Source organism: Coffea arabica, chromosome 6c (genome assembly GCF_036785885.1).
Source record: "Coffea arabica cultivar ET-39 chromosome 6c, Coffea Arabica ET-39 HiFi, whole genome shotgun sequence".
In the NCBI taxonomy this organism is placed as follows: domain Eukaryota; kingdom Viridiplantae; phylum Streptophyta; class Magnoliopsida; order Gentianales; family Rubiaceae; genus Coffea; species Coffea arabica.
In genome coordinates, this window is record NC_092320.1 from 56,088,454 (window position 1) to 56,098,785 (window position 10,332).

The following is a 10,332-nucleotide window of genomic DNA, read 5'->3' on the forward strand; positions in this document are numbered from 1 at the left end:
ACAGGGATAAACAATCTAGACTTTGGTGATAGAATGGGGACCTAGCCCCCAAATTTCATGATCGGGTAAACAAGTATGGGAACTAACTAGGTAGCCAATCTTAGCTCTATGAAATACTTAGCTTATGGACGATTTTTGTAAATAAAATGAATTATTACACACGCACAAAAAAAAAAAAAGAAAGAAATAAAATCCACGCTCTGGCTAGTGTAAATAGCATTAGCTCCGAAATGAAAGTGTATAGAAAACTGCAGCTTTTTTAACATGAAGATTAATATGATTGCCATATCATTATGTTTCGTTTCATTAATAACTTATAATATCTTTTCAATAAGCCAACCTATCAATAAAAGAAGAAAAGTGCAAAAGGTAATAAACTTCATTCGCATAGCTAGGTAAGCATACTAGAAATTTTGGGGAATGATCTTCTACACACACATCGATATAAAAAGCAGACTTCAAGAATTACATTAATGACATTCAATGAAGATTTATTTTGACAAATGATTAGAGCAGATATGAGTTACTAAAATTGCTTGTATAATTGAAAATTGATCAATGAAGATTTTAATTAGTTTGTACAGTGAAACGGGGCAAAAAAAAGAATGAAAAAGAGACGGATATAGACAGTTTCCTTTTTTTTATAGGTTTTCGATACTGACTGCAAATCAAATAGGACGTAGAAAGTTACGAGAAGCAAATATGACATTGTATGCATGTTTTGCACTAATATATGTTGCCCAATAGATCTACCATCACCACCTTGTTCATCAACTATATGCGTTACTGGAGCCCTGCTTCAGTGAACAACGCTAAGTTAACCAATTTTTTTTCAGTGTGTTGTAGTGAAAGAGAGATGCATGGAGGCCTTTTACCTATATTTCCTCTCCCTCCTAGTCGTGCTCATTTCCATTTCTGTTCCCTTTCTTTGCCACCGTTCTAAGTCTAAAAAAAGCAAACTTCCACCAGGCTCATCTGGATTCCCACTAGTTGGAGAGACACTCCATTTTCTCATGAGTGGCCCTGAAAAATTTATTCATCAAAGGATGGAAAAATACTCCGACGAAGTATTCGCAACTTCATTGATGGGACAGAATTTGGCAGTAATTTGTGGTGCCGCTGGCAACAAGTTCTTATTATGCACTGCAAACGATTTCGTTAGTCCTTGGCTTCCAGACTCACTATTGATGTTTTTGAATTGGGTGGATTCTCCAGGAAAGTCACGCAAAGATTTATTTTCAAAAATCCGGGGCTTTCATCAAGCAGTAATCATGAGGCCTGAAGCTTTGAAACAGTACATACCCATCATGGATTCCTTGACAAGGCAACACCTACAGACTGACTGGGATCCTTTCCATGTTGTAAAGGTCCATCCTGCATCCCAGAAGATAACACTTATATTGGCATGCAAATTACTGCTAGGTCTGGAACCTGACCAAGCTCAAAGATTTTCAGACTCCTTCACGGTCTCATTGCAAGCTTTCTACTCGTTGCCTATAAATTTGCCCGGCACCGCTTATAATCGTGCTTTGAAAGAGGTTGATAAGCTTAAGCAGGAATTCTTGAAGATCATTCTAGAGAGAAAAAAGATGGTTTTAGAGAATAGGGAAAAAGCAGGTTCGGACGTATTGTCTCGCACGCTGCTGGATGAAAACGCCCATTTGTTATCCGACTTGGAATTTGCCGTTTATCTTGTAAGTTTGATGATTCCCACCTATGAATCCGGCAGTGCATCAATCACCTTTGTCTTGAAACATCTTGCAGAGCTTCCCCATATCTATGACATGGTTTATAAAGGTACGTTACGTGCTCGTGATAAAAAATTCTTTATCAGTTCAATTATATGGTACGAGATATACTACAAGAATTTTTCAAGATTATAGCATCTCTCCCTGTGTAGTGTGTAGTGAACGTACTTTTTCTGATGAAGTTGCTGATGACTTGTTGAAATCTTATTGGTATACACTGGTACTCAGTGGGCACAAATTAGAAGAACTCTTAAGGATAGACATATACTGGTCCCTCGGAATTTGAATTGCCCTTCTCAGACCAGATTTGATCAACCATGCAGTAGTTTAGATTCTTCTTAAAGAGGCTAATTAATCAGCGCATGTCTTGAAAGCTTTAAACATCTATACTAGCAGCTTCTTTGATGATATGCAGAGCACATGGAGATTGCCAAGTCTAAAGATCCTGAAGAGCTGCTAAACTGGGAAGACGTTAAGAAAATGAAGTATTCTTGGAATGTGATTTGCGAAGCTATGAGGTTAGCACCACCTGCCACAGGAGCCTTTAGGGAGGTCGAGACTGACATCCACTTTGCAGGTGTCACTATTCCAAAAGGATGGAAAGTAAGCACCAACAGTTGTTAATCTATGGGGACAAATTACTATTACAAACAGTAATGAGAATTGATTGATGCTCCTACACTTGATCACTCATGATAATTGTACTTTCAGGTGCTTTGGAGCCCATTCACAACAAACAAAAACCCCAAGTACTTTCCTGAACCAGAAAATTTTGATCCGACGAGATTTGAAGGTGACGGACCAACATCATGCACATTTATACCATTTTCAACTGGACCGCGAATGTGCCCAGGAAAGGACTATTCCAGATTCCTGATACTCGTATACATGTATAATGTCATGAGAAAGTTTAAGCTGAAGAAGTTGATTCCAGACGAGAAGGTCCTCTATCGTGTTGGTCCTTATCCAGCTAGTGGACTCCCCATGCGTTTGCAGCCACACTAAAACTTAATCATAGTATTTGGCTAATATGTTTGGCATTGGGGATTTGGATGTACTTGTAGCCTATTACAGAAAATGTCCTCTGTTGCTGTCTCTCAAGTATTGAACCACTTCAAAAATAATGGATTCCTAGAGTATAGAATTCATAAATCAATTTTAATTTTGCACTGTCTTATTTGACAGTTCCTGTTTCCATGAGATTTCCTATGTCATCTGTTGTTTGACACAAACACATTTTCACTTTTTTTTCTTCTTGTCCTCTTTTGTTTTTCAACGGAAATATGGTGGATAAGTCTTTGGAGTAGTTTTATAAGGAGGATGTGGACAAATTGTGATAACAATAGAAAATGGAGATTCAGATTTATTTTTCCTTTTTTTTTTCTAAACCAGAGTAGAAATTTCATTGATAGAAAACTAAAGAACTGACACGGAAGCAGATAGATAGGAATTGTTATGGGAATAGTTTCTGAAGCTAACCAAGATTTTAAAGCACATAAGTAAATGGCCAATTTCGTCCCTAAACTCTTTTTAAAAATCGATTTAATTCCTAATTTCTATTCCTAATAATGTAATATTGTAATACATGAACTTAAATTTAAGTCCAATTAAGACCTTCTATGGCAGCACCACCATCTAAAAGCAATTTGGCTCCTAATTTAATAATTAAACAAGGACATTTTGAAAACTTTGGATTATCTCCTCTCTCCACTACCAACCTTCATCACCAGCCACCCACCTCCTCCTACCCTTCTCCTTCTGCCTCTCTCTCCCCACCCTCTTTCACCAACCTTTGAGTTTACATTGTAATTGAGAAAGTTGAAGAGGAAAATCTGCAAATGCTTTTTGGCTCAAGTAAAAATAGCATAAATATGCAAATTTTATCACATTTGCTACCATTATGGCTTGGTTGATGGAGAAAAGATCCCAGCCATTTGCGCAATCGTTGCAGGAGCATTTGTTAGCAACAATTGGTGCCCTGTCATAATCATCACTCTGGCCTTTTGCTGATGTCCTCTGCTTTCATACTAATAGTTTCACAATTTCTGAAAATCATCTTTGTTCTTCTACATATTTGAGCCCACACAATAATATAGCTTTGTCTTGCTCACTAACAAATTCTTACAAAATTCATGTTGTTTCGTCCTAGAATACTTCAAAATTTTCATGATGGTGTTCAGTGACTTACAGAGGTTAGAAATACAATAATTTTTTATATTCGAACAAATGAAATTTGAGGACCCCTGCTCCCACAGCTCTTGACTTCTCGCTAGCTCATTTGAATTCTGCAAGCTAGATAAGTCTGTAGATATGTAAGATGTTTTGAATTTGTCGAACTAATTTCAAAGCAAATTGCTTGTGCTGCTCCAAGACCCGGTGGAACTGGTAGCTAGTAGAAAGGGGCTATCTATCAGTTGTTGGAATGCATTTTGAATTTGTTGAATGCCTTTTCAATTGTTGGAATGGATGATATGAGGTGAATATTCTCGAGTAAATCTCAGCACGAGAACATTCAGGAGGGGAAGGAAGTGGAGGCGGTGGCAAGGAGAGGTGAGGTAGGGGAAGAGTTAAGAAGTTAATTAAAAATTTTAAAAATATCTTAAATCAATTTTAAATTTTAAAAATACCCTAAAAATCAATGATTTTTTAAAATTTACTCAATTTGATTATAATTCATACATGAAGTTCCCAAAATATCCTTATTTAACTGTTTAATTAGAAATTCAATTGTTTTTAGGTGGTGGCGCCACTGCAAAGGAACTTAATTGGATTCAAAAATGAAATATAAGGAGCAAATTAGCCAAGAATAAAAATTAGGGACTAAATCGACTCTAGAAAAAAGTTTAGGGATGAATTGACCATTTTTCCTAAAAAACATTTATGCTTGAGAAATCTCAAGAGAATTCCACAAAAACTAAGGATATTTGATAATAATCGATTAAAGTTTGAATAGAAATCCCCCAGTTCATCCCTATTTATAACATACAACTTCTAAGTCGAAAAAAAAAGGAAAAGAAAATACAACTAAAATAGAAAACGAATAAAAATTAGTGACGCAGCTGCCTTCAGTATCCGCTCACGGATCCATTCGGTGAGGCGTGGATCGGAGAAGCTAATCCGAAAGCAAACTCTATGTTTCTGTTGTAAAACAGAAAAGCTTTTGTGTATGTTTTAAAAATTTAAAGAGCAAACCATTAGGATTAAGGGTGTTCATGGAGCGAGTAACTAGTTCATTTGCAATTTCATTAGTCCTAATCACAGGTAATAGTTCAGCAAAATTGTATTTCATATCCTAACTCTAATCAATTGGTTAACTGCTAATCGGTTAACCTGTAGGATAGATTCAAATATATAGAGTAACCTACTTTGCTGTACTTATAGAAAAAAAAAGAAAAATAAAATTAGATTAACAAAGAAAACAATACAATAATTAGCTAAAGTAATATGAGTGTTTAATCTTACAACTCTAAAAACCACTAACAAAATAGAAAACCAAAACACAATAAATAGTTAAAGCAGAAAATATTTTGAACATTTGTTTTGTTTTCTCTACTTCTTGAAAACTATTAATTTATTTTTTTTAATTAAGGAAGATAAGTTGCTTCACAACCAAATATGTAAGCTCTAGAAATTTAAAAAAAAAAAATAAGCAGAGTGGTGAAGTGGTTCAATTAACTATATATCCAATTAAGATGACTTCTTCACACGTGCATTGTGTTAGTAAGGCTTCCGAGGACACTTTTTATTCATTGCTAAAAACCAGAAAATATTTTGGTTCTCAAATTAATGTATTAATTAATCAATTCACATTAATTATTTTCTAGTATCCAAGAATTGCTACCACAATTTCCCATAATTTCTCTTTTGTGTTTCTGTATCATCTTTTAGTTTGCTAAGTGCACAAATCCCCTCTTGTTTGAATTGTATAACTTTCAGGAATTGATCGTCTATAGTTACAGTAAGATCCCAGATTCGATCTTCACATACTATTGTTGTTGGGTAACTTTGGGGCAAATCTCTGCCCAACCTGGGGAGATTGGCCTCCATACCCAAAAAAAAAAAAAAAAAAGTAACTGCCCATGTTCTAAGGTTTACCTTTCATGTTTCTTTTAATCATATTTTAGGATAAAACTTTTTTGTTCTGAAAATTGGACAAAATTACTAGTTTAATAGGTGGCAATCACCTCCAAGGAAACCGGGGGAGAAAGCGTGGTTGGAAAGGCCAATTCCAAAAGCTGTTTGCGCCCAGTCATGAAATTAAACCAGAACGCGCGTGTACATTGTTTTAGATAATCGTGTGAACCAGACTAGAGCCCCTCAATGCAGCCAAGTGGTAATAGAAAATTGCTTTCTGTAATTTGTTTCTTCTTAATTTCAAATGAATCGACTCCATGTAGACACTTCAGCGTGGTCAGATTGGAGCTGCAAATTGCCTCGTGCAATGGCAAGTGTCAATTGGTGTGGAATCCAATTCATCCAACAATAATTCAGTACGATTGTATTTTTTGCGATTTCATTTTGTTGTTATTATACGTATTCGAATTTTTAATATACAAATATATTATAATAATCTTATAGTCAAGTATTTGATTTATGTATATCATTTTTATTTTTAACATAAAAATGTAATATTATTATATATTAAATAATATAAAAAATACAACAATCCGACCGAATCGCACGAAATTCCAACCACATTGAGTCCTTTCGCCAATTGATCTACCATCACCACCTTGTTCATCAACTGTATATATTGCTGTATGCCCGCCTGAGGGAACAACGGTAAGTTCAGCATCTTGTTTCACTCTGTTGGAGCGAAAGTGAGATAACATGGAGGCCTTTTCTCTATATTTCATCTCCCTCCTAGTCGTGTTCATTTCCTTTTCTCTTCCCTTTCTTTGCCGCCGTTCTGATTCTAAAAAATGCAAACTTCCACCAGGCACATCGGGATTGCCACTAGTCGGAGAGACACTCCACTTTTACCTGAGCGGCCCTGAAAAATTTATTCATCAAAGAATGAAAAAATACTCCGACGAAGTATTCGCAACTTCCTTGATCGGACAGAATATGGCTGTAATTTGTGGTGCAGCAGGGAACAAGTTCCTATTATGCACTGCAAATGATGTCGTTAGTCCTTGGCTTCCTGCTGTACAATCAAGGTTTTCAAATTGGGTGGTTTCTCTTGGAAAGTCACGCAAGGATGTACACACAAAAATCCATGGCTTTCATCAGGCAGTAATCATGAGTCCAGAAGCTTTGAAACAGTACATACCCATCATGGATTCCTTGACAAGGCAACATCTACAGACTGACTGGGATCCTTTCCAAGTAGTAAAGGTCTATCCCGCATCCCAGAAGTTAACTCTTATATTGGCATGCAAATTGGTGCTAGGTCTGGAACCTGACGGAGCTCAAAGATTTTCTGACTCTTTCGCAGTCGCACAACAAGGTTTCTTCTCATTGCCGATCAATTTGCCCGGCACCACCTATAATCGTGCCGTGAAAGAGGTCGAAAAACTTAAGCAGGAATTCTTGAAGATCATTCTAGAGAGGAAAAAGATGGTTTTAGAGAATAGGGAAAAAGCAGGTTCGGACATACTGTCTCGCACGCTGCTGGATGAAAACGTCCATTTGTTGTCCGACTTGGAAATTGCCCTTTATCTTGTAAGTTTGATGATTCCCAGCTTTGAAGCCACCAGTTCATCAATCACCTTTGTCTTGAAACATCTTTCAGAGCTTCCCCATATCTATGATATGGTTTATAAAGGTACGCTACGGGGTAATAAAATTTTCTTTATCAGTTCAATTATATGGTAGGAGATATACTACATTTCAAAAATTTTTCAAGATTATAGCATCTCTGCCGGTGTAGTGCAGATGGCTTCTTGAAATTTTTCAAAAACTTTTTCCTATAAAGTTGCTGATGGCTTCTTGAAATCTTATCGGTACAAACTTATACTCAGTGGGAGCAAATTAGAAAAACTCTTAAGGATACACATATACTTGTCCCCCGGAATTTTAATAGCCCTTCTCAGACCAGATTTGATCAACCATGCATTAGTGTATATTCTTGTTAAAGAGGCTAATTAATCAGCGCATGTCTTGAAAGCTTTAAACATCTATACTAGTAGCTTCTTTGATGATATGCAGAGCACTTGGAGATTGCCAAGTCTAAAGATCCTGAAGAGCTGCTAAACTGGGAAGACATTAAGAAAATGAAGTATTCCTGGAATGTGATTTGTGAAGCTATGAGGTTAACACCACCAGCCATAGGATCCTATAGAGTGGCCAAGACCGACATCCATTTTGCGGGTATCACCATTCCGAAAGGATGGAAAGTAAGCACCAACAGTTGTTAATCTATCGGGACAAATTACTATTACAAACAGTAATGAGAATTGATTGATGCTCCTACACTTGATCACTCATGATAGTTGTAATTTCAGGTGCTATGGAGCCCATTCACAACAAACAAAAACCCCAAGTACTTTCCTGAACCAGAAAATTTTGATCCAACGAGGTTTGAAGGTGACGGACCAACACCATGCACATTTATACCGTTTTCAACAGGACCCCGAATGTGCCCAGGAAAGGAGTATTCTAGATTCCTGATACTCGTGTACATGTATAATGTTGTGAGAAAGTTTAAGCTGCAGAAGTTGATTCCAGACGAGAAGGTCCTATATCGTGGTGCTCCTTATCCAGCTAGTGGCCTCCCCATGAGTCTACAACCACACTGAAACTTAATCGTTGGATCTTTTCAAATTCAACACTTGAAACGCTTGAAAAAGTCCTCTATTGCTGTTTGAATAATAAAATTCTTAATCGTTTTTGATAGAGTGCATGTATTGAAACAATTAGAACAATTCTAAAAGTTTCCCAAATAATGAACTGCTTAAAAAAAATGGATTCCTGGAGTATAAAATTCATTAATCAATTATAATTTTGCACTCTCTTGTTTTGCAGTTCTTGTTTCCATGAGATTTCTTATGTCATCCATTGTTTTGACACAAACACATTTTCAGTTTTTTTTTTTCTGCTTGCCCTCTTTTGCTTTTTAATGGGTCTTTGGAGTATTTTTATAAGGAGGATGTGGACAAATTGTGACAACAACAGAAAATGGAGTCTCACATTTGTTTTTTTTTTTTTTACTAGAGTAGAAATTTCATTTATAGCAAACGAATGGAACTGGCGCTGAAGTTATTGAAATAAAATATGAAATTTGAATTTATCAAGTTATTAAATTATTAAGTACTAAATCTAATACATTTGAATGTATGCCATATTAAGTGATAAGTGAATAGTTTATCACTTATTTTTTGGAATATGTTTTGTTTTGAAAATTCAGTGCCACTTAATTAATTTAGGTGTTCTATTTCTGGTTATCAAACACTTTTGAAAATGTTAAAATCTAAACCTATTAAATTTAAGTGCTAAATTAGATTATTAAACATAGTCTAAGGGTGCATTTGATCAAACTGAAATATGAGATCTGAATCCATTAAGTTATTGAATTGTTAAGTATTAAATCTAATACATTCCAATATATATTATATTCAATAATAAGTGAATAGCTTATCAATTAATTTTGAGAGCAAGTTTTGCCTAGAAAATTCAGTGGCACTTAATTAATTCCGATATTCAATTTTGGTTATCAAATGTGTCTAAATATATTAAGATCTAATCTATTAAATTTAAATCCTAAATCAGGTTATCAAATAGGGACTAAGTATTCCTATTTTCTTTAGTATACACAAGTACATAGTATTGCTATGTTATATTTTTTAACCTAAATCTTTCTTATTGTTGGTTGTTAAGGCTATTATAGTCGTACACTATCAGTTTTAGCTTCACTTTTTTAGAGGCAAGCAATTGCAACTATGATTTTTATTTTTCTTTATTTTAGCTTCACTATCAGTTAATTTTCTTAAATATGGCCATTTCAGTTAAAGATAGGCAACTACAGATTATCAGTTTTGTACTTTGCTTTTATAGAAGCAAACATTTGCAAATATTGTTTTCCTTTTTCTGCATTCTATTCATTTTTTATTATGGCAATTTAAGCGAAGGATATTTTGCCAAAAAGAATTCAATGTCATGGAGTTTTTTCCTCCAAATTTAACCTTTAAATTTTGAGGATAGATATGGATTCAACAATAATTCCACACAGAATTTTTCAGCATTTGTTCTAATAATTGTATCAAAATAACTAATCCGAGTGCCTCTGTTTTACTTTAAAGTTATACAGGATGCACGTTTGTCGTTTTGGCCTTTTCACTTTATGTATAATATTTAATTCATGATACTGTAACCAAAAAAAAAAAAAGAGGCAACATGCTTATTTGCAATTTAGGTATTCACTAACCAAAAACGACATGTTTTTTTACACTTTAAGCATTCGCTACATCAATGGAAGTAAAAATATGTCAATCAGATTACTACTATATTTTTGAAAGTCAAAACCATGTTATATATAAAGCTACTAGTCCTAGATGATCTTGCAAAAAAAAAAAAAAAAAAAAAAAGCCAATTCAAGTTCCTAGAGCTGTGGGTAGGATCGTTTGGAATGCAAGCATCCATTTAT

At 35.0% G+C, this 10,332-nt stretch overlaps 2 protein-coding genes across 2 annotated transcripts; both read left to right on the forward strand.

Moving 5' to 3' along the window:
• Positions 1-782: 782 nt before the first annotated feature.
• LOC113691325 (beta-amyrin 6-beta-monooxygenase-like) lies at positions 783-2,943 on the forward strand. The gene is made up of 3 exons (XM_027209426.2): positions 783-1,797; positions 2,164-2,351; positions 2,460-2,943. The coding sequence occupies exons 1-3, from the start codon at positions 861-863 to the stop codon at positions 2,751-2,753; spliced, it is 1,419 nt and encodes a 472-aa protein (XP_027065227.1). The 5' UTR covers positions 783-860; the 3' UTR covers positions 2,754-2,943.
• A 3,540-nt stretch (positions 2,944-6,483) lies between these two features.
• LOC113692111 (beta-amyrin 6-beta-monooxygenase-like) lies at positions 6,484-8,585 on the forward strand. The gene is made up of 3 exons (XM_027210471.2): positions 6,484-7,515; positions 7,899-8,086; positions 8,195-8,585. The coding sequence occupies exons 1-3, from the start codon at positions 6,579-6,581 to the stop codon at positions 8,486-8,488; spliced, it is 1,419 nt and encodes a 472-aa protein (XP_027066272.1). The 5' UTR covers positions 6,484-6,578; the 3' UTR covers positions 8,489-8,585.
• The last annotated feature ends 1,747 nt before the right edge of the window (positions 8,586-10,332 follow it).